Raw genomic sequence first — 24,618 nt, 5'->3', positions numbered from 1 at the left:
GCCTTTTTGGTTCCTGCAAAGCAGTAACCTTATCATGTGTATTAGCACGGCTTGAAGACTGCAGGGATGATTTTTGTAGGCCAACCCAAGAAGTCAGCATCGCCCTGGTTCCCTCGGAAAAAAGCCAATGGGATTTTTCCATTGGGTTTTGGATTATTGCAGAAAATAAGCTGCTCTGTAGCAAACAAACGTTTATGATACTTACATGTTTTGTTCAGCAAGATAATCTTCACAAACGAACACCACTTTTATTGCAAATTAATCATGAATTATACATCCACAATATGTGCAGTGTATATTTGCAATTTCTTTTCTTGTATTTTACACACCCAGTGGTACATACAGAACAGAAGAATAGGATGGAACAAAGAGTAAAAGGAGGACTGAGGAGAAGGAAAAAAAGAAACCTACATATATATACACACATTCACATATATATACATACACCTACACATACATATATATACATACACACAGTCCATATATGCATACACATGCAAACATGCATACATATATGCACATACACATATACATATATATATATACATATATATGTGACTATGTGTATGTATATAGATGTATGTGTAGGTGTATGTGTATATATATATATATATATACATATATATATATATATATAAAAAAGTTACAGGCAAGCAAATTTATTTTTTATAGCCCTTTTATTTATTAATGTATTTATTTTTTTATTTTTTAATATGTATTTATTTATGTATTTATGCATTTAAGCATGATTTTTCCCTCATAAAGGAATGTGTAAAGAAATGTATAAAGAAAAGAATACAGAAATAAGTTGAGGGAAATAAATAAGGGGTGAAATGCAAAGGAAAAAATCGTGCATAAATAAATAAATACATAAATAAATACACATATTAAAAAATAAATGTAAAATAAATAAAAATAGATGCAAAATAAATAAACAATAAAAAAATAAATAAATACATTAATAAATAAAAGGGAAAATTAAACAAGAGTAAAAAAATAAGGGAATTGATACAAAGATAAATAACTAAAGAAGCAAATTAAAACAGAAATATCAATTTGTCTCATTTTATTAATTAATTAATTAATGGCTACATTTATTTTTAATATTATTTTTGCTACATTTAATGACATATTCATTTATTGAGTCATTTATTTATTTTTTATTTTGGCATATTTCGTCCTCCATAATCTGAACTGTAAACCAATGGGTTACGTAGAGGAAGGCAGTTTTATATGATTGGATGAGCAGAAAGAAAAAAACTTGTGATGGCTTGTTTCCCAGAAAACTCAAGTTTATGGGATATTTAAAAAGTATATCAAATGTCCAAAGTGCGCTGGTGAAGTTTGTTTTTTCCAGTATGTTCGTGCCTTCTTCTCTAATGTTCTCTACCGTCCTCTGTCTATAGGAACGGGGAAAGATCGGCGTGATCTTCAACGTGGGAACGGACGACATAATCATCGAGGAGAGCGCAGTGATGGTGAGCGACGGCAAATACCACGTGGTGCGATTCACGCGGAGTGGTGGCAACGCCACGCTACAGGTGGACAACCAGCCGGTCATCGAACGTTTCCCATCAGGTAGGAACAGGGGCGACCTGGGGACTGAGGGAGGGAGGATGACTATCATTGTTAGCTTTGAACCTTCGCAGTAATGAATTCTTTGATAAACTGGGTAACGCAGTGGAGAGAGAGAAAAAAGGAGCTTCGGTAAAAGAAATATTCATTAAGTCAGCCTCCCGTGTGCCACTCAAAGTGATTCTTACAGAACATTCTGTGAGGGCTTTTGTTTATTTATGATGACATTCATATTTAGAGCGCGCCTGCATTATTCGAGGTGATTAAGACAGGTTCTGGTCTAAAAGGCGGGAAGAGCGAAGCAGCCATCCTGAGGCAAGCAATCTCCCATCGAAGAGCATCCAGCTCTCTGCAGTTAGTCTGCTAGCTCCTGGCACTGTGAAACTATTGAATCGAGGCCAGCAGTCGGGCATGGTTGGGTTTTCGGGCAGGACACAGAAAAAAGGCACTTCTATGTAAAGTATGTGGAGGTGTTGATAAGTCATGCCTCGGCTCCAGACGCAACATCATTACACGTACAGATTTAAAACGAGGGCAAACACCTGATGAGTCACTGCTGGGAGTGCACTAATTCCCCCACTTGTTGTTTTACCATAATCATGGTATTCTATTACGGCCCGAATTATGAGGCTATTTTTGGTCTCGTGCAAGCTCTCAGTTAATTTTCTCTCTCCATTGTGTTTCCCCTTTGTTCATGGTTGTACAAAGGAAGACATTTTGTGTTTCCCCGTCATGAGTTTGCATTCGGTAAACTCCCGGCTGAGCCAGGCTCTGCTGCCTGCCGTTAATGATGCACATGGAAATCTAATAACCTGTGTGCAAAAATAAGAAAGCCTTGAAGCTCTGGTACATTCATGAATTTGCAATTTTTGCCCACAAGTGTTTTTATTCTCCATCGATGCTGTCCGACTGGTAAATCTCCATCCCCGCTGGAGTCAATGCGTTCCATCTCCATTGTCTAAAAAACACACCGTCTATGTATCGTCGTTGTTTCAAACAGCGGGAAGAGAGCCGCTAATGTGGCCATGATATTTACTCCGGTTGACATATGGAGCAATGGGACTGTGACATTCTCTGTCACAGCAGTGATCCCATATTTTGAGGCTTTGTTTTGGCGTGGAGAGAAGTGTATTCTCTTGCTCATCCGTCAGCACAGCGAGGCCAGACTGAGGGGCATGCGGCACAGCCAGAAGAGGAAGCGCCCTGTGACAGTTCACTCTTTTCAGTTGTTATTATGATGGAAATGCAGCCCTTTTCGCAACAGCACACGCTCCAAAGAGGAGCCTTTCGACTAACAATAGCACAAACCGCTCTGGAAAAACAGAACAGCGAAGCAGCCTGTTAACATCGCCAAGTGAATGTCATCATCCAAATCTATGTTTTGCTTCATCAAGAAACAGTAATGCACAGTCCATATTGCATTCCTTTTATTCCTGTTCCCTTCCGCCCTCCTTGCCGCCGCTGTTGTTGTCTTTGTCAAACATTTCTTTTCCTTTTCCTCCGCTTGATCAAGAATTGAAGAGTGTTGTTTTGTTGTTGTTTGTCGAGTTTTGTGTTTGTCTGCCGGGGGGCTGGAGTCGTCTGAAGTTTTAGGAGGTTATGGGGACTGAGGAAAGGAAATGGATGAAGGAGAGAGGGAGGGGAGTGTTGCTTTGCTGCGTAGAATAGCTTTGATTCATTTATGTGAGCTAGATACACTCCAAACTATTTTTGGGGGCGCTCCGCTTTGAAGGCTCCGGCGCACGCTTTGAAGGTTCCAGTCGTCATCGTCTGGCGGGGCGGCGTCCTGGGGAAACAGAGATGTTACACATTAGGAGAGCAAAACCTCAGATGAGGCGGAGGCACAAAAGGGCGGAGGAATACGTAGGGGAGAGGGTGAGCGAGGAGGAGTTGGAGGGGGGTGGTGGTAACTTCCTAACTGAGACAGGAGGTGCGTGAAGAGAGAGAGAGTGAGGTAATATTTTGTGGAGAGGAGAAAGAAAGAGGGGGAGCTCCCTTGTTGAATCAAGCTCCTGTGACCCAGATTGGAGATTTAGACATCTTCTGATTCTCTAAACGGGACAAAATACTCTATACTCACGACACACTCAGACCTACTTCGTTTCCTTGATGCTTATATTATGGGATATCATCGCCATGCGGTCCCAACGGAGCGCCAGATCTTAAAAATGTCCATGTAACCAGAATTTAGAAGAAAATAGAACAAGTTGTCATGAAAGATACCTACAATGCGGCGTTTAGTTTAGTGTTACAGGTGCCAAATGTGTCTGGTTCCTCCAACAGAACAAGGACGTGCAGCTTCCTGTGAAATCTCTCCTCCCCAAAGGGACTGTTGTGACCCACATCAGGAAGTCTCGTGTGGATGCCGTCGCAGTTTGGAGGCCCTGGCTGATGCTTTGTGCATTATATGTTGGATTTATCCTCACGTAGTAGACCATGACCTATAGGAGCTGTGAAAGCTCCCAGAGGGATAAAAGACACCGAGCACAAGAAAGACAGTGACAGGTTTTCTTTCTGTATATTTTTTTGGACACACACACACATATTTATTAGGGCTTGGACGATGCACCTATCTCCCGATTTGATACTATCATGATACTTGGGTGCCAATTCGATATGTATTGCGATTCAAACTTTTTTAACACTAGACAATGGGAAAAATGAATCATACACTTCTAGGGACTTTTACTTTGGAAAATATCTAAATTGATACAGTAAAAATGTTTGATTTTCAGCATGTATGTAGTCAGAGATGTCCTGAAGTCAAATATATCAGTCATTGTCAGGCAATATAAATTTATATCTATCTAAATTTTGGAGTTAATAACCCAAAAATCAAAGAATAAAGACATTTCCCTCACAAATTAGTGGTATTTTCCTTATAATTTACAAGGGACATTTCTGGTGAATTTAATCCAATCAAGCTTATTTCCATATATGTATTTTGTATATACAGTTCCCTTTGTTAACACCTTATTTTGAAAACCGGACGTAGTCCCACGTGTCTACTTCCTCTAACTTCTCCAAGTCCGTCTCTAGCTCTCCCGTCAGCTCCGTTCTCTTTATACATCCATGGTCAGCTCCATCGGGGCCGTTTGAATGCATTTAACATAAATGTCAGTATCTGGGTGCTCTACAGTTGTAGCGTCGGCCCATTTGACCACGGAGATGAGAGCGACGGCCGTCTCGACCGCAACGTTACCGCAATATGATAACGTTTCCTGTCCGTGACAGATTTAGCGTGCAGCTTTAGCCGTGATGTCTAGCTCTGCTTTTCATGCAATGTGTGAAACCCAAAGTGTTTCCATCCTTTACTGGATGTGTAGTGTTTAACCACGCTGGATTTAACATGTGAGGGTGCAGGTCGTATCCACGTGGAACCTCCGCCGCTTCCTGCTTTCTAGTTTCGGCTCGCTGCGGTTTGTTTTGGTTGACGGATACGGAACAGATATGACGTCACGTTACTCAGACTACAACAGTAAAAGCGGTAACTTCCTTCTACCTCCGCTTAAACTCAAATGAAGCAAATATATTGATTCTGCCGTTAAATAAATCAACACACACTATAAATAGGGCTTAGATTGGCAAGTGCTTTCACAGCGTTACGGCCTGGGCTTGCCAGCAGCCGTTTATAAACAGAAGGTGATGATTTGCAGAGACAGGATGTTGACAGCGAACGTGGTCGTCACGGGTCAGGCACATTCAAGGGAAAGCAACACGTCTCCTGATGTCCCACAAAGTGATGTTTGTAGTCCTCAGGGACTGTGTGTGTGTGTTGTTGTTTTTGGTCTGATTCAACGTGCATCTATCTGCGTTCATGACATTGTGTGTGTGTGTGTGCTCATGATGGATAGAAAGCAGACAAAACGTGTCAGAGGAGCGCCCAGCCAGCTAATCCAGTGTGTCAGGTGTCCCCGGTGGGTCCTGCAGCAACAGTTATTGGCCCGCCCCACCTCACCTCCCAGCATTCCCAAAATGGCAGACGGGCTCAATGACAACATCCCCGTGTCCCACTGAGCGCCTCAACCTGGCCACGGATAAATAGGCAGATGTTAGCGGCAGTGCCATACGGACTATAATTGTACCATTTCACATCCGATTCCCTTTATTTACTGGTCATGTGCTGCGAGAACACACACATACCGGCCTCGTCGCTGTTCTGAATTAAAGCTCATTAGCCTTTACAGGTTTGAGCTGTAAGGTAACATTCATTCCAAGGACGACCGCTTCAACAGAGTGTTCATACTTGATGAATTGGCCTAGGTTAGGATCCCCTCTGACCCATACAGTCATCATAACCTAACACATAACGCAGATGAAAAGTCACCCTCTGCTTTACGTTCTCAATAACCTCACGGAACATTAATTAGAGCCAGACTATGAGGCTTTTGTAAGAAGACACGACACATTCTTCCTCCTCCAAATGAAAAGTTAAAAGTCCTAAGGAATAAAACATACCCTTCCTCTGTTGATTACACTCAGGGGTTTTGCTGGCACGACCTTACTTTAACTGATATGACCGGTGGCATTCTTTATTATCTCCGCCGGGCATTAATGCAACTTGTGATTTTTAGGTTGTAGCGGGCTCAGTTTTAAAGCTAGAGTGAAGATACTGGTATCATATGAAACTAGAAAACCTAATGAATCCATCGGTACCAACTATGCCATACTAGCTTGTCGTGAAGGAGATTAAATAACGCTCCAAACTTGCATTAAATTTTGGTGATGAAAAACTAGTATAGCCATTTTCAAAGGTGTCCCTTGACCTCTGACCTCCAGATATGTGAATGTAAATAGGTTCTATGGGTACCCACGAGTCTCCCCTTTACAGACATGCCCACTTTATGATAATCACATGCAGTTTGGGGCAAGTCATAGTCAAGTCAGCACACTGACACACTGACAGCTGTTGTTGCCTGTTGGGCTGCAGTTTGCCATCTTATGATTTGAGCATATTGTTTTATGCTAAATGCAGTACCTGTGAGGGTTTCTGGACAATATGTGTCATTGTTTTAAGTTGTTAGATGATTTCCAATAATAAATATATACATCCATTTGCATAAAGCAGCATATTTGTCCACTCCCATATTGATAAGAGTTAAAAACTGTAATCGATTGACAGCCCTGGTTATTCTATATCCAACAATCCGCTACCAGCAATTCAAAATGATCAGTATTTGTATCTTTAAAAACCCTGTATTAGTTAAATCCTGTGATTATCATAGTGAAATATGCCTCCGTGCTATTGTTTTATGGGCTGTTAACCCCTTAACTGATCATGGTGGTGGTCAGATTTAATGAGTTGGGCCCTGCTGCAGCATTAATCCCCTTCTTATGAGGAGCCAGCCAGCCTTGCAGCAGCTACTGCCGCCAACAGAATCAGAGGAGGAGAAGAAAGAGATTCAAAGGAGTACAGATGAATACATATAGGGGCCCCTTTATGGGCTTATATGTTGTATATATATGTACCTTTTGTTAGAGAGAGCATGTGCACCTGTGAGTGTGTATGGGGATGTTGTTTCTGTCTCTCTCTGCTTTATCTCACACTCCCCCTCCATCACATCATCTCTCTTTTCAAATCGCCTCGTACTAAAAACTCTCTTTGTGATCACCGTGATTCACCACAGCAGATTATGACATTACTTGTAAGAAGGGAGCTTTTAGAAAAAAAAAAGTCCATCTAGTTCCTGTGGGGCTCGTACCACACTTGGCATTTGGACGTCATTGCGGTGCCCCCTGAGCTTTAGATAATCATTATGCAGTTTACAACCGTGGTTATAGTGTCACCGTGGCAGGGTATCGGCAGTGATTACCATATTTTGCTGCCTCGTAACTGCGGCGTTATGACCAGTGGGAGCGCGTGGTGCATCGTCTTTCTTCCACACTTTTCTTTTCTCACTTTGCCGGTGTTTACAGGCAGTTACTCTACCATAAAAGCTGTCACTTTGCTTTAGTTTCTGACCGCAGTTGAGTCGAATTAGAAAGAGGAAGTGGCGGTGAGGGGTGGTGGCGGTGGTGGTGGTGGTAATGCATGGATGGAGAGGGGGGTTGACCGGCAGGGGAGATAGAGGAGAGGGAAAGCAATACTCTACAGCAAAGTGCTCGGGATGTATCGCTGGAAAATGATAGAGTGAGGGAGAAGATGAAGGCTGGAAGAGATGCAGCATGCGTGATGCTGTCACCGCTGTGATGGATGAGGCTTTGCATGTTACTGAATAATAAGCATTTCACAAATTGGATTGCATCACAGCAGGGCAGATTACATTTACCCAGTACAGTATGGTACGCCCCTCACATGCCCGCACACAATGTAGCATTGCACAGTAATAATTTCATAACTGCAGCTACTCGCTAACTAAATCACTCGCTATTGAAATGCACCGAGACACGACGGTGTTCATTTTGAGTAGACCGACACACCGTTTAACACTGATAATAAATCAGAGACGGGAAAAGAAAGAGGGACGACACACACAGTGTAAAGTGAGTGCTATTGTCAGTCCCTGTTTTCATTTTGTAAGGCATTTAGGAGATCTGTTCAGCGTGAAGGCTGACCATTAGAGAGAGAGAAAAGGGCGAAGTAGAGAGACGTGTATTCGCTTTTGTGCCGGTGAGGTCATCTCAGGCTCCTCCGACTGAGCCGACGGTGTTCTTGCTCCGCGGATAAATGGTCTAAGAAAAGGGGGTCAAGCAAGGCTCTCGGCTGCGCTCTATCCTTCCTCCTACCCCTTTTCATCATGTCTCCCCTGTTTCTAGATATCCATCTTTGTCTTTGCGACCTCCCCGCTGAAAGAAACCCAATTGTGAATAAGCAAGGAAGATAAAGAGACAAGTGAGGAGGGGAGGTTGAAGCAGTCCAGTGCCGCTTCCCTCTTGGCAAAAGCAATAAGAGAGCACTCAGCGGTGCCAGTTAAAATGCTAAAAGTAGGGGAGAGCGACGGGATCGGGGGTGCACTCTATGCAGACACATGGCTGGAGGCATATGGACTTTAGCCGAGCATGGACTAGATTTCACTCCACTAGCTCGGACCTCCGAGCAGGGAGTATCGAAGCGGCCCAATGTGACTTTGATGGTCCACCGAGCAGAAGATGGTGAGCTGAGTGTGCGGGGGGGCGGGGGGATGCGCGGAGCACAGCGTGGCCTCGGAAAAACCATCTGTACTGTCTTATTGTTTCGGAGGAGCACCTTTATATACTGTCAGCTAGGCTCATTTATCTGTTAGCTTGTGGTGCTTAGTGTCATTAATGGTGCTTAAGGTAATTACAGTATGCACTGTTGCAGCAGCGCCAGGCAGCATGGTCTAAGTACAAAGCACCTACCGAGCCATCATTACAGCCTGTAATTAAGCACAACTTCGGGGTACTTGTACTTGATTTGTCTATCTCTCTAGGTACTTTCTACTACTTTGAACTTCCACTACATTTAAGGTAGAAATATTGAACGTTTTACTCCACTACGTTAGTTTGGGGGCTACTGTATAGGTATTAATTACTTTGTAGGTTAAAATTCTACATAAAAACATATGATCATATCTTATAATACATATGATGCATCATATATAAAACTCAGTTGCCAGTTTATTAGGTACACCTAGCTAAAACGACTGCATAATATAAGGAACACCTCTCAGTATAACACAATTCAGCAGCACTACAAGCTGCCTGCAGCCCTTAAAATTACCTTTTATGTTGAACTAAGGCTGCAAGTGACGATAACTTTCATTATCGGTGAATCTACCGATTATTTTCTCCATTAATCAATGGATAATGTTTTGCTCTAAAATGAAAAAAGTGAAATATGTTCAATGGAATTTCAAAGATATCCAGTTTAAAACAATAATAAGACTAAGAAAAGTAGCACAATTCAGTGGCCATTCTGCATGATTAGTACTTCAGTACTTTTGATACTTAACTACATCTTATTACTTATCTTCATACTTCTGTGTTTTACTTAATGTTACTATGAGGAACTTTCATTTAGTGTCGATTTTGGCGGTCCCAGTGAACAAAAGCGGTGTCTGAGCACCAGAGTCCCTTTAGAAAACCTCTCATTTTGCTGCAGCAGGGTCTAGCAGTCTGCCCCGCTCAGTCCTGGTTCTGGTTCTCCCGTGCCCCCCTTCCCTCCAGCGTGTCCAGCAATATGTCCTGGCTCTCCAGCAGCGTGGCGTCGGTGTTGGCCCCCAGCGGGAACTTGCATGAGTTCGTTGAAATTGAACCCGATGGTACCGATGACGAGCGTTAAGAATAACTATATATATCTCTGATGGTCTCGTTTCCTTATGTAGGTCATATAGAGGCATCAGTATTAAATTGAGACTGTTTCATAACCAGTTAAAAGTTCCTCGTGGTAACTTTAAGTCCATTTTTGAATGCAGTTACTTTTACTCAAGAGAAGGATTTGAAAGCGTCGTCCCTTGTGAGGAAGAGAATTACTGTTGCAATAGTGCAGCTGATACCATGAAGTAGCTCAGTGACTCTTTTTTAATCTGTATTGGCTAAATTAACACATAAATTAAACATTATTTCTTGTAGTTATCAATGGATTTTTTTTTTTTAAAGTCACATTGCAGTCTAATAACACCCCGGAGGGGAAAAAAACTACAACTGCTAGTCCTCTTATGCTATTGATCCATCTGACACAATGCATAACTGACATTTGTCATTTTTTGGATTTGCATTTCACTCATCGTTAAATTCAGGAAAGTACAACAAAAAAAGTGCGAGAGACTTAATTGAGGTCAGCCCGCTCAGTCACTTGTCACTGATGACAGTTCCCCCTCTTTCTGCGGGTTCTTATTGGGCCTCTGGTGCTCTGCGACGACTCCTGATTGGATCTTGCACAGTTGGAAGGTATCTCCAATTATTGGCCTGTGGCTATGAGATGATGGAGAGAGGCCGAGAGAACAGAGAAATAGTGAAGAAAGTAATGACGAGGAGAGAGAGAGGGAGAGAGAGAGAGAGAAGGAGACACAGCTAAGTAGTGCAGAGCAGGAGAGGGAAAAGATTGCTTTAGGTAATTAGAGAAGTGACAACTTTGATTTCCACATGAGTGGGGGGGCTTTCTATGTCTCACTCCGGCAGCCACCCTCGCGCAAATCCACCGTGGCCGAGATGAAAGGTGCCGAGGATCCTGTCGAAAGCGAGAAGAGAGAGGGGAAGAAATGAGAAGGGAGCGCGTTGGATTGATAACTGCTGCGCACATGAAAGATGAGCGAGCAGTTAAAACAGTGAGATGTCATTTGTTTCAAATGCATGCCGACACGAGCGGTGGGTGATGTATTTACATTGAACAAAGCAGTGTGGTGGGTAGGTAAATCGCTTTTCCCGCGCGCTCCACATGAAGAAACACAACTTGCCTGCAATCTTTGGCTTCAAAGAAAAAATGCACTGCAAAAAAAATTGTCATCTTTTCATGTACAATTTATCCATTTTTGGGCCCCTTAAAGAGATAGTTCTGGTGTTTTGAAGTGGGGTTTTATGAGGTGCTTATCCATAGTCAGTGTATTACCTACAGTAGATGACGGGAGAAACAGACAGGAGTACCAGCACAGGAGCAAAGCAATGTATTGCTGTGGACGGGGGCAGCGGCAAAACAGATTTTAGACACCTAGACTCACCGGAAAAAAAATATAGATTTATAGATTTTCTTTTTAGGTGTCTAAAATACCTGTCCACAGCAGTACATTGCTTTGCTCCCCTGTACGGTAATTTCTGTCCGTTTCTCCCATAGACTGTACATGACAGCTCCCCAAAAGTGAAACCAAAACATCTGGATCGCCCCCTGGTGGCTAGCTGCAGTATAGGTCATAAACCCCGCCCCTTCCGCATTAGCGAATGAGACATGGGTCAAAATAAAAAGTCAAAAGTACACGTCAAATAATGTATGTTCAAGTGTTCTGATGAAGTTCGGTTTGATGCTATGAAAAGGGGGTGAGACATCATGATTGGCAGCTATGAGTCTCTCTCGCTGACAAGCTGCGGCCATGCTTGGCTCGCGATCAGTTTGGGCGGGACCTCGATGCCGCGGCTCGATCCCTTCTGTGCAGACTCTGGTTCTAAATGACGTCAAAAGCACGAGATAGCAGCCCCTGTATCCAGGATATTTTGCTTCCACGTGTGTCGTCCATCTATATATACAGTCTATGGTTTCTCCTACTGTAGGTAATACACTAAGTACCTCATACAACTCCACTTCAAAACACCTGAACTATCCCCTGCTTGATAAGATGGATATTTCTGCAGGGAGGCATTTAGTAGTACGGGGGTTACAGTACATAGGGCAGTGCTTCTTGTTCCCATCTGTTCCAAAACATCCAGTGGATATGAGAGCAATCCATCTAAAGTTACCTAATGAAAAACAGAATGAGGCTAGCTTGACAGAGAGCGGTTTCTGTGAGAGGGAGGGAGAGCGGGGATGGCCGGTGGCCAATCGTCTCCAATGTAATCTCCATTCTTGTGGATGGATTTCCGATGTGGGTGTCCTGTACAAGGGCATCTGGCTGCCTGCAGAGCTACATGATATACAGTTAGCTCCTTGGAGAGTCTCCACACACACACACACACATTCACGTGTACTAACACAGACGCACACATATGTACTGATACTGAAGGAGAGACAGAACAGCGTGTGATTCATATGCTGGATTATCAGACATAGAAACTCTACACTCCGAGCACGCCGCTCCGTTCTCTCAGTCGTCCTCCACCTTGCTTTGTGTCTCCCTAAGGTGCCAGTCAATCAGCGTGCCCTTGCCCTGCCCCTAGCACAGCAGCTGTGATACCTACCCAGGACGGGTCCCAGCATGGCTGTTAATCCAGCCGATGCTCCAGGCGCCATACACGGGGAGGAGGGCGAATAGGTTTCTGGCTTCCAGGGTGGAGATACCACCTGTGTTTCAGAGAGGGGGGCGTTGTGAGCCTCGGGGAGGGGGGGGGGTCCAGAGCCGCAGGCATGTTGGCTGGTGTGGATAAGTATGGACCAGCCTCTGTTGTCTTGGCTCATATCTCAGATTACGTTTCATTTAACACCCTGACATTGTCGTATACGACGGAAAAGTACTCTAGTTACGGCGGTGTTTGACAAGATGGGAGTGAGAACGGGTTGCTTAAAGAGACAGGCGTTAAAACGGAGGGTGAATACAGGCATATTCAGACAGACCCATGAAACCCAGAAAGTCAAGGAAGGTCTCATTTTTATAGGCTAAGTTACAACCTGTTTACACATTGGCAATAAAAAAATATTGAAAAATATTTATACGTGTAAAAACTTACATACAGTCCCTTTTAAAGGGACTATTTGTAACTTTCAGAAATGCTCGTTAACAGCGACACCTGTGGCCGTGAAATCAACGAAAGTCAGCGTCGAGCTCGCACTTGCTCGCTCTAAATAGACATGAACGAACATCGCTCAACAGTGAGGCGACACACGTCAGCTAAAACCACAATATCACTCTATATTTCAGCTGCTTGGCAGTAATGTTAGCTGACCAGACAAAGGTTTCTCCATGAATCACTGCTGATCCTAGTGTTGGCTTCTCCTGCCTCAGCGCAGGCTCAGGCAGCGGGGTTCCTCAACGAGTTGCGTTATCGCCTCCCGACCGCAGCCGGCAGCCGTAGATACACCGGTACCCGGTCGGTAACGAGACGATAACGTAACTCATAGAGGAGCCCCGTCCCTTCACAAGACACGGGAAACCTCTGTTGGTCTGGAGGAGCTGAAGCTTTTATTTCTGCACAAACGTCCACTCTACATTCACTAGATATTCTCAGAGTTAAACTAACTCTTCTGCAGTGTGGAGTGAGCGCGCGTTCACGTCTAGAGGTGGAGCGAGTACGCGAGAACGCGCGAGCTGTCTGAGTGAAGGAGAGCAGGCAGCGGAGACGAGGCTCCGGCCACACGCGAGCGCGCATATGCGAACACGCATGTGTCCCGACCCGCTACATTTATACGCTTAAAAACTTACATACAGTCCCTTTTTAAGATGTTAATGTGCATGTAAACATACTGTAGCCACTGATGTCCGTTAGTCAAGGTTAGATATTTAGGAGAGAATATCTGCCTCAACAGTTTAAACAAACAAATTTGCTAGTTTATTTTCCTCTCTCCTGTATATCAGATTTTCTTGAGCGCCAGGTCCGATAGCATTGTTTCGCCATCTCTCCCATCAAGCTAAGGGAATAGTCTCGGGAGCGGAGCGAGTACGATAATGGCGGTGAGGGAGAAGACAAGGGCCCAGCTGTTTAATCTATCCCCCCATTCTCATGCAGAGCAGGCTTCAGCTGGTGGGGGAGGAGAGCGAGGAGGGAAAAGTTTCACCGGTTCACTCAGAATGACTTATTTCTCCAAGGATCCGAGCGCAAACACATGCAAACAAACAAGCAGTACACGGAGGAGTTTGGATTCTCTGACAGCGCGGCGTGGATGACACACAAAAAAACCCGTCCAACAGAACTTTGTGGGATTATTTTCCTGCGGCTCTGCATACTTTCTCATTCATCACATCACGTTCTGCTCTCCGTGCTCTCCATCACTTCCCCACTTTTCTTCTCCTTGTCCATATTTTTGTTTTGAGTAGATACACAACACCATTGTTTGTTGATTCCTACGCCATTTTCTGGTTGTTGATTAGGATGTTGTCACTCAGCTCGTGCTTGCCAGGGAAAGAATATACACACATTTGCATACTGTACACACTCTTATTACTTCCCCCACTTTACACCTAGACAGACTCTGTGTGTGTGTGTGTGTAGTAATGGATGGCAGCGCCTGTGTCTCAATGTACCACATTTAATCTCCTAGTAATAAACTCACTCTGTTAACAGCAATGAAGAAGGATGGAGACATAGGCGCAGTTTACGTTGGTTCAGGGGGCTTCTGGTGGAAGCAAGAAATACATGTAGGGATTTAAATATTATCTTTATTTTTTATAAAAACTCAGAACTAAAAATGTATGTATTGATGAATAATATCGACCTTGTGTCGTCTTATTGACAGAATAAGAAACCAAAAATATAACTTTTAACTAGGGATGCTAATTTTGAACAATTTTCTTAACCGATAACTGACCCTCGTTAACCGTTTATTAACCGATTATTAGCCGTTATTAACCGCGGTGCGCCAGCTGCAGGAGCACAACAGATATTGGTTGATGGGAGTCCCCAGTTCACCGTCCGGGAGCGTTAACTTAGCAGCTACGATGCTGCGTGTAGTTTCGCGGACATGCAGCCACTTTCCCAGTAAAAGTCTCCACCGCACATTTAGTTTAGTTTAGCGGGTTGTCAGCTGTGTGTCTGCCCGGCGTAACTTTAGCGAGTGGCCAACAAACAGTGTGTATTTGTGCTACGTTAGCAGCTCTAGCATTGCCGAAGGCTTCGTGCTCGCCGCCGCACACGTAGTCTGCGTAACTTTAGCGAGTTTCCAACAGACCGTGTGTGTGTTGGCGGTGAGTGTGAGGTTGTTGGTGGTGTTATAGCTGTGAACGTAGGTGTAGGATACTTCCTGTATCCTGCAACTCCGGCTCTGCCTCTTAAGGTGGGCTGTTAAGGTGGACCAGCTTTTCTCCTTAAAGTGACGAGCCGCTCCTCTGAGCCGCTCAGCTTTTTGATTAATTATTAATATTTATTTTAACCGTTTTAACCGGTAGCGTTAATTGATGTCGGTTAACGGTTAAATGGTTAATTATTAACATCTCTACTTTTAATTAACAGCGACCTCTAGCGACCATAGTCATTATGACAGGAGCAGAAGTCGAAGTCAGGCGGTGTATTAGAGACAGTGTGAAACTCTGTAATGGGTTTTTACCCAGCAGACCGGAGTCAGCATCCCGTATGAAACCAACAATATGTAGATGTCTCTCTGTTCGTAGTTATTTTAGACCAAAATATAATGTTTAAGAAATAAGGATCAGAGGGCGAAGAAGGGAGGAAGACATTTAAGATGAGTTGATGAACGAATAGAGACGATAGTGGAGGATGGAAGGAGTAAAAAGCTAAAGAAGAAATAAAGGAAACGGGGGAATTGGGAGACAAAAAGGAGGTAGTGAAAGTGCAAGGAGATAATTGGGCATGGAAGGAAATAGGGAGAAGAAAATCAAAATGGACGGAGGGTAAGAACAAGGACAGAATGAAGTGTGGATGAATGATTGTTTGAGAACAAGGGAAGGACAACCGGAGAAGAGGAGGGAAAGAAGCAAAGCTAGAATAAGTGAGCGAAACAAGGATTTAAAGGATGGAGCGATGGAAGCAAAAAAGGAAGGAAACATTCCATAGAGGAGGATTTGAGGAGTCATTTCCAGACTGCGGCGTCCAACAGCTGCCAGCAGAGGGAGAACTACATCTCTCCAGCTGATGCTCCTCATCAACTCTTACATGGTTGATAAAATGGACCCCTTCATTGGATTACTGGAAGTGTGATTCAGACAAGAAAGTTAGAAGAAGGAGGAGGTTTAGTCAGATCTGTGGACGAGGTAGCAGTAGGAGAAGAACATGCACGCACACGATTGATTCATCTCACTAAGGACCGCTGCCTCCCACTATTTTCCTTTCGCTCTGTTATTATTTTGATCGCCTTTTCTCAACAACCTCGCCCTCTCATTTCATCCCCTCCGTCTTCCCCCTCTCCTCTCCCCCGTGCTACCAGCAGCGTCTGCCTCTCCCTCCCTGCTTCAGTGATTGCTGCAGAGCGTCCATGTCATCTCTAAAGTAGGCTTGTGTGTGCGTGCCGTGCACTGTAATTGCTGCGCTGCCTTTTTTTCCCCAGAAGGCAGAGTGCTACCTAGCTAATCTTAAGTGCAGTGTGAACACATGCATGTAATTGGTGACACAAACATACAACTTTCTGAACAGTGGCGCTGAGAATTGTTTTAAATAAATGGCTCCACCATGCAGATTCTTCAGACCCCCCGTAGGGTTAATTGAGGTATTATTGCAGGTAATAAAAAGCAGCATTACTGGCAATTATATATTATGGAGAGGTGAAAACATCCACTAACAATCTGTCATTCCAGAGCAACAGGTGCAGCTTGTGAATGAGTCATATAGTACGTCGCCTACTGTTACATGTTGCTTGCTTCTCCATCCATCTGCCAGCTATCGTTCATTCCACTCCTTCCTCACCCGTTCAACCCTCATCATCATTTTCACAGTGGCCGTCTTTCCCCGCGCACAAACAACCGTTCACAGCACGCTCACGCACACACACCTCCTCGGCCTGTGTGAGCCATTATTGCGCAGGCATGCGTGGGTAGAGGGACCCCTGGGGAGTGGAAGTAGGTACTGCAGAACTGAGAGGTGGTCTATTTTAGATCACTGCAGCAGCACAGCAGCGGGGGGAAGCGAAATCAAAGTATACTAGTTAGGATGCAGGATATACTTCAGAGCTCGTCTGTTTACTGTTTTCGGTCCCAAACTGCGCTTCAGTCTCTCCGCAGACAATTTCATCAGCCAACGGCTCTCCGACATTTCATGTGGGGCCTAAAATTGCTCATATTGTTTTGTCAGAGACTTGAGATTGTGTTGATTTAGGGGAGAAATCACAGCTACAGTTCATCTATTTCACCGCAATTATGTATTTGGTTCATTTTGGCTTACAGTGGCTAATTATAACAGAGTAAATAGAAGTTACTTAGACTCATGAGTAGCTTGATTCTTCTGAGTTCTGTAGTGTTTGGGGTAGTGGGGGGTAATTAAGTACCCTTCAAACGTACCGTAAGGTTCACACCTTAACAAAAATCGTTCGTTCAACGTTGTCGTCATTCCATCCAGATCCCCAAATAAGCCACAAATGAGCTGTAGGCACAGTAACTTCAGTCTGACGTGAAAGACAGGAGATGTAATCCAGTTTTAAAAAAACGTTTACTGAAAGACGTTTTAAATTACATTGTGTCACACGGTAGAAAAAGGGGCAGGAGCTCAGACGGAGGGTGAAAAGAGGTGCTGCAGCACAGCAGCTATGAGAAAAGTAAAGTGTTTTTTCAACACTAGAGCATGTAAACATGTTCTACACTCTAAAAAAAATCCACTGGCTCAACTTAAAAAAATTAAGCAAACAAATTGCATGGATCTTTTTAAGTATTTCCAACTATGGCATTATTGAGTAAATCCTATGAGTCTTTTGTAGTGTGACTAACCCAATTGATTAAGTTCAACCAACTTGATTTGCTTTGATATCTAAAGGCTTAATTAAGTTTAACCAGCTTAATATTAATCCAAACATTGTGTTGATATTAAGTTGGTTGAACTTAATTAAGCCTTTAGAGGTGCACTGTGCTCTGATTGGCTAGTTCGAACCTTCACATGACCTCTTTGTCCTATCCCTAACATTGACTTAGTATTTATTCTAAATTAATATAATTTTAAGTAAAGACAATGTTGTTCATTTTTGAGTTTGACCGACTTATTTTATTAAGTCTTCAACTGACTAAAACAAGTACATGTAACAAACTTAATTTTTTTTTGATGAAAAACGTATTTATTTTAAGGGCTATCTACTAACCCCAAGAATCGTTTTTTTTTTAGTGTAGTAGAAACCCCAAAAATACGTATGAGCTGAAGTTTTATTGCCTAAACCTAAAGAAGCCTTTTTGTTTGTGTTCAAAACGTGACGTTTCAGTAAGAACGTGTTGCTTTTAAGTTTCATTTTCACTTTTATAATGTAGAAAGGCGTAGTAGGCCCCTAATCACCCACATCTATGGTGCTTATAGCGAGTGATAACGCCTATTTAATGGCCTGATAACAGTCGAATCAGGTGCGAGTAAGGAAGAGACTTTGGATGACATGAAACATGAAATGATACGCTTCCTGTGGTTGGTTTGAATGGTGCGCCCTTCAAGGCGGAACAGAGAGCGGTTCGGTTCAACCGCACAAAACAAGGCTGGCGTGAGCGAGCCCTTAGAGTTGAATTGTCTCACGTTGTGTGTCGCAAGTGACACATTTTTGATTCAGTTTCTCATGAATGTTGTAAATGGGATCATTTCCAGTAAATTTTAATATTAATGGTATGTTCCTCCTCAAGGACTCCTGGGGATTCCCTGACCCCATTTTTTGGGAATCACTGTGCTAACCTATAATCTGCGAATATTGCCGTTTGACATAGACAATAAATCCTAATTAAGGCTCTGACATTGCCACCATATTAGACTTCATCAAACCCCCAGCCTGGCCACCATCAGCCCTCGTCTCCCTTAATTCCAGCTCCGGTTCTATTGACAGTGCTGGAGATGTACGCAGCATGACCCAGAGGTTGATTGAAGCGAAGTGAGGGATAATAACAGCGCAGCGGCGATGAAACTTCTTTGACACGCTGATGAAGTGATGCTAATTGCCAAGTGCCACTGAGAAGTGCTCAATTAATGCTTAAGGGGGGGGGGGGAAACCTGAGAAAAACAGTGCCGACAGTTTCACTAAATCCTTTTCACTTCAGTTGAAGTAGAGGAGTCGGATTCAAAGTGAAGTGATGCTCCACGGGAAGAATGCCATCCTGTTGACGGATTTGGAAGGTGATGATTTTTTAATCACAAACTCTTTGTGTGCATTGGGAACTGAAATGTGTCTTCCTTGAAACAACCATGAAATGTGTTTTTAGTACTGTGCAATTATCTCATGCTCATGTGAAATAACAAATGCTTTATTGCTGACGTTTGAAATGTCTTTTTTTTTCCCCTGCTGTTTTCATTCACAGTGTAGTAATTCTGATGTTAAATGATTTCTGAGTTCTGTTTGTGATTCTAGCTTAATTTACTTCATTACTGCTAATGCATTTCTGTCACTTTGCGTATAGCTATCGCAGGTTTCTACAAATGTAATCACACTATATCTAAATAATTCATAAATCTGTTTAAAAAAACACTTAAACTCAAGGTAACTAGAATGCTGTTAACTTGTCTAACCGAACAACCCCAAAACACATCCTCAAGTTCTTCCTGTCCTAACTAAAGCTGATTTTAAAGTACATAACCTGCTAAACCTTTGCCATGTTGCCCTTCTAACCTCTAACCTTTCAACTTCCAGATTCCTTTGTAACCTCTCTTAATTTGTCTTCTCCAAATTTTCTTAAAGGGAACTTTGATAATGAGCGCCTGGCTATTGCTAGACAAAGAATCCCATACCGACTTGGTCGGGTAGTTGACGAGTGGCTACTCGACAAAGGTAATAAAATCCCTTTAACTCCACTAATGATCTAACCGCCTAACCTACCGTTAACCACCACTCTGGAGGAGGTGCAGTGCCACGCAGCAGGGGTGTCTTTAACAGAACTGTAGGTCCCCTTTAATCCACCGCAAATCTAACAACAATTGGCTGATATATCTAAACTCATTAAATTATTCCTTATCTCAATTGGTATCTGACAACCAACCTGACAACCAGATATTGTCGGAAGATTTTCTATCATATATTTGCCATATTTCTACATCCCAGTTTGCCCAGTTGAGGCAGTTCACTGTGTAATAATTGGCAAAATTATTATTTTCAATAATACGCAGATATCCAGGGGACCATATCCAAAGCACCTTAAACTGGGGCTGCATCTCTTCAGAGCATTAACCCCCAAATAACCCGACATAACCCCCTAATAACTACATGTAAATAGCCTACTGATTCTTCTTTCCTGTGTCTTTTGTTGGCTGAATGTGAATTTGCATTGACTACATTTGGTCATTCATGAAATCAAAAATTACTACTGGATTTTTTTCCAAGAAAAAAAAAAAAATGAACCCCCCCTCCCTCCATGAAAGTCACTAAAAGTTAAAGGGACTGTTGAAGTGTTTGTTCAGTAACCAGTCCGCATTAATTTGCGGCATGCGGGCACGCATTTCCCGCCCCCGACGTCACGCATAACCAACGCCACCAACGAGTGTCCAATGTGGTGCCATCGAAGTGATGATTCTTTAACCCTTTGAGTGCCGAATGTCCCAACCTCTTTTGTCTTTGTCTTGTGCCGTGTGTTTGTGCTGCTGAAGGTGGTTGATTCTAAAAATAAAAATATAGAGAGAGAGGAGTAAAATAAATCAGAAAGACAGCTGAATGGAGCCGAGTCTTAAAATAGTTCCTGTGTTGCAGTAAAAGCATCGCAGGTATGTGTTTCTCATGCATAATGTGAAGTCAGGTACTTTCAAACAAGAAGAAGAAGAGCACATTTAGCAGAATATAACCTGCAGTATAGGATGAGAATATATATAAATGGATGGTTTTTGGTGTAGATTATCAGAAGGTCCAGACTTTACAGTTAAGGTTTGCAGACAGTAGCTTTTCTATTTGCATATTTTGAATTTAGAGCTTAAAGCATTTAGCTTTAGGGGCTCCTTTTGAAACTGTTTAGTGAAGGATAACACATACTGGGATGAATTCAGAAGTTAAAGTTTGTCTCCGAGAGTAATATGAAGTATTCATGCGACAGACGAACAGGATAAGTGAAGCGCTTGCATATTTATTTCATGGAAACAAAACAATCCTTGCATTCATCTCCACCTCCTGTAAAACCGACTTCTCCGGTACGTCAGGGGGGAATGCACTTCTGCTTATAGTAGTTAGGACACAAATAAGAATTCAAAAAGGCTTGAGAGATTAAAGTTGAATGAAATACCGGATCAATAAAAAATGACTCATCTACTTATAAAATGATTTGTGCATGCCATGAAAGTCTAAAGAGAATGAAAGTGAATGCATTATTCTCTTTCTTCTATAGTTTGAAAATGAGTCCAATCATCTAGATGAGCAGGAAGACGAAATAAACAAATAATCCCCCATCAAGTGTGAGGGCTTTGATCAGGGCGCGCTTTCAGAGAAGAGAAACGTCGCTCATTTGTTAATTTGATTGGATTCGTTAAAGATAAATGTCATCCACACGTCATGGACTGAAGAGGCACAGTGGTGTTTGGAATTTTCGAAGATGCGTTTGAGACATGTTAGTCTAGATAATGAGGGGGATTAGCGGACATTTCCGAGCTCAAAGGGTTAAAGCCGTTTGTTGCTTTGATGAGGAAGCGGCTAGAACTTAAAGCTAAGAAGCTTCTAAGCAGAATCTAACCACCTAACAGCAAATCAAACTCCACCCACACTAACCGCTGAGGGCTTCTCTCTCTCTTGACTCTCCCCACCTTCCACTGCTAAATTGAAACCATTCGAGACCTTCTCCCAGCTTTGCCCCGCTGGTGACAAATTCAGAGAGCCCTCAGTTATAACCTTGTTATAAATGATGTTTAACGCAATTGGACCTTGGATGTCAGTATTTGGAAGAACTTGGACAGGTTGCGGCGATCGCTTTGGGACAAAAACGAAATAAAAAGAAGCTAACTAAGTTCTAACTACTACTAAAAGAAACAAAATCTCCAGCTGGCATCTTCCCTTCCCTTGTCTCCACTTAATGCAAAACTCAGAGGGTTAAAACCAAGCAAATAACACCAAATTCAAAAACAAATGATGCATCTGCTCTGGATTATTTCAACAAAAATGTGTTTGAAATTGAGGTCCCTTTAACATTTATTGTTTTCACCACTAAAGAATGATGTTTTGAATGTACTGTGCTATGTGTCATTTGCTGTGCAGGATGAAGGGTGTATGAACATTTGAAGCAGAGTTACAGACTGTTGTGTGGTAAACAGCCTGCACCATTCATCCTGTAATAAACGTCCAGTAATAGTCCAGGCTGTGTTACCAATATGATGTGTTGGCCTCCAGTATGTGGGGATTTTATTACATGAATGCCTCAAAGGGTCTTGACCGGAGTGCACGAAACAGTCAGCCCCACGGGTCTCCTCTCCAAGTGCTTTTAATGTTTCCATCAACTCTGTGAAATTCAACGAAACTCCACATTTCTCATCGGCGCCACAACAGCACCATTCATCTCAAGACTCGTTCATGTTCATGTGTGGACAGAAACAAAATAAGAGCGCTAATCGCCCGCAATCACTCTTCACAAATCGGTGTTTTAGTCCCACTGGGATGTAATGGGAGTCATTGGAGCCAGCAGTGTCCTAGAGGAGAGCAGTGCTGTGGCGCTGCACTGTGTCACTGCGTCTTATTCCGGAAGCCCTTATCCCATCTCAGCGACTGTGTGTGAGGCAGATCAGAGCGGGCATCTCTGGCCGACTCTGCCCGCTGACTAAATCTAAAGCGGCAGCCATTACAGGGACCCAATGGAGGGGAAAAGTCAGGGTGCCAAAAGTTTTCAACAGCTATATCCGAGCCAAAACTTACTCAGACGCATCCCCTCTTCCTTGCGCCGTTTTCTAGCCTTGTGATGGATCTGTCATTCCAGGTTTTTCTGCTCTGCTCCTGCCCCTCACTCTGCTTTATTCCTCCTGTTCTGGCTGGACGGCAGAGGGCCGGCCCTACAAACGCAAACGTCTGTCACTGAGTGATGAAGTTACACGATTGGTCGGCCGAGGAAAAGTCCTTTATGCAAATGAGCCCGTCCAGCTAGGGATGTGACGGTGAGGAAAACTTCCCACTGGTTAATAAACTTGCGACAACACCGGTGTTACAGATTACACCGGACAATGACGGTCAATATGTGTAGAGCGCTTACTTTGATCTTTACCGTCAGGTGGCTGTGTGTGGCCTCTCTGGTCCAGCTTTTGCAGCGGCGATGCAGGGGTCTATTGTTACACCGGCTATGACTGCTCCGTCCTCCTTGCGCCGATTGCTTCATTAACGTTACAGTTCCCTTATCGCACTGGGTCGAAATATGAAATATTGCCAAATACGCGCGTTTGCTTTTCGCTTCGACACCAAATCCTCCACCATCTTTCACCCCGTGTGTGTTAAATATGACTCCTGCTACTCTGAGCTTAGACTCCGTCTGCAGCAGATGCATTCACTGTCAGTTTGTGGTGTCCGTCGTCCGACTATCTATTGATAACACGCCGCTGATTCGCTAAAATGAACTAAATGGGATTTATTTCTGTTAAAAAAGAGCAAAACAGTGAGAGCGATGGGTACGTAGTGTAATCAGTGTGTGCCCGACAGCCTTGTAACACCGGTAACAACGACGACCACAACCAGCCTACGTCCAGCGCGACGCGTCCAGCTCACAAAACTTGGACCAAGCTGTCAAACTAGGCGATCTAGTTCTAAAATGAAACAAGATTCAGTAGTGGCTATTTCTCACTTATGGCCAGTTGAGTGGAGCAGCGTGTCCTCTAGTGTCCTCGCCAGACCTGGTGGACATGTAGCGCTGATTTTACATTATAGACATATCCACTGACTATTTGTCTAACAAGTTAGACCATACACGGTCCAGCCATACTGTATGCTCAGTTTTGACAAAGTCTTTTTTTCCCTGACCATCAACGCCAGCCCTCACCGAAAACCTGGCGAGCATTTCAGTGTCCCTTGTTTCTTTAGAAATCGTAATAATGTGTTTTAGCTTTCCTGATCTCATCTGGGAGCTCCACTAGAAAATAGAGATTACAAATAACCAGCAAGAATCAATTCCCCTTAGCTGTTCCCTTTTTTGCAGATGAGCAAGGAAGCGAATAAAGCTCCCCCGAAGAATCAGAGCTTTATATCTTCTTCTGGCGAGGAGTCTATCCCTTCGGAGCTCGCCAACAGCATGACGATCAAGCTCTAAGTTGAGCTACACGAGTGCAGGGAGTAATACTACAACGCCGGGTCTCTGTGGCCTAAAAGCTCGAGCAAAGCTGGAGAACCAGGTTTAATGTTCAGCGTTTAATGGTGTGGTGTGAGCTCCCCCATTCCCTAATCAAAGGCAATCAAGTCCTCCCACTTGGTGTGGGGCCAGAGTCCAAATCAACATCTCCAGGCAAGGCGCTGGTCCAGATCTGCTATTCATGATCCCAGCTTCATTTCAGAGATGCTCTCACATCAGGCCGCAGTCAACAGAGCGTAAATCCGTCTAGAGTCTGTCTGTCAGCAACCCCATGGTGAGCTTTGTACCCTGCCGAGTGACTGTTGTTCTCATTTGATCTCTCTGCACTGTTCTGGCCATATTTGAGGGGAAGTAGGGGGGAAATTGTATGAATTTTAACATGCTTGCTCATGAGTAGCGAAGAGGCTCTGAAAGAAGCTTTTATTTCATGGTCCCC

General features: G+C 43.4%; 1 protein-coding gene across 15 annotated transcripts in view; it reads left to right on the top strand.

Annotated features, from left to right (window-relative positions):
* Positions 1–24,618, top strand: part of nrxn2b (neurexin 2b) — a 794,249-nt gene that overhangs the window by 735,053 nt on the left and 34,578 nt on the right. For 11 of the 15 annotated variants that reach the window (XM_037758111.1, XM_037758109.1, XM_037758117.1 and 8 more), the window contains 2 exons: positions 1,407–1,578; positions 19,631–19,720. In XM_037758111.1, the coding sequence (XP_037614039.1) occupies positions 1,407–1,578; positions 19,631–19,720 (262 nt within the window). The remainder of the gene's footprint in view (positions 1–1,406; positions 1,579–19,630; positions 19,721–24,618) is intronic. The other 4 variants (XM_037758116.1, XM_037758114.1, XM_037758115.1 and 1 more) reach the window with 1 other exon arrangement.

This window comes from Sebastes umbrosus, chromosome 22, assembly GCF_015220745.1.
Source record: "Sebastes umbrosus isolate fSebUmb1 chromosome 22, fSebUmb1.pri, whole genome shotgun sequence".
NCBI lineage: Eukaryota > Metazoa > Chordata > Actinopteri > Perciformes > Sebastidae > Sebastes > Sebastes umbrosus.
This window is presented reverse-complemented; position numbering and strand designations above follow the sequence as displayed.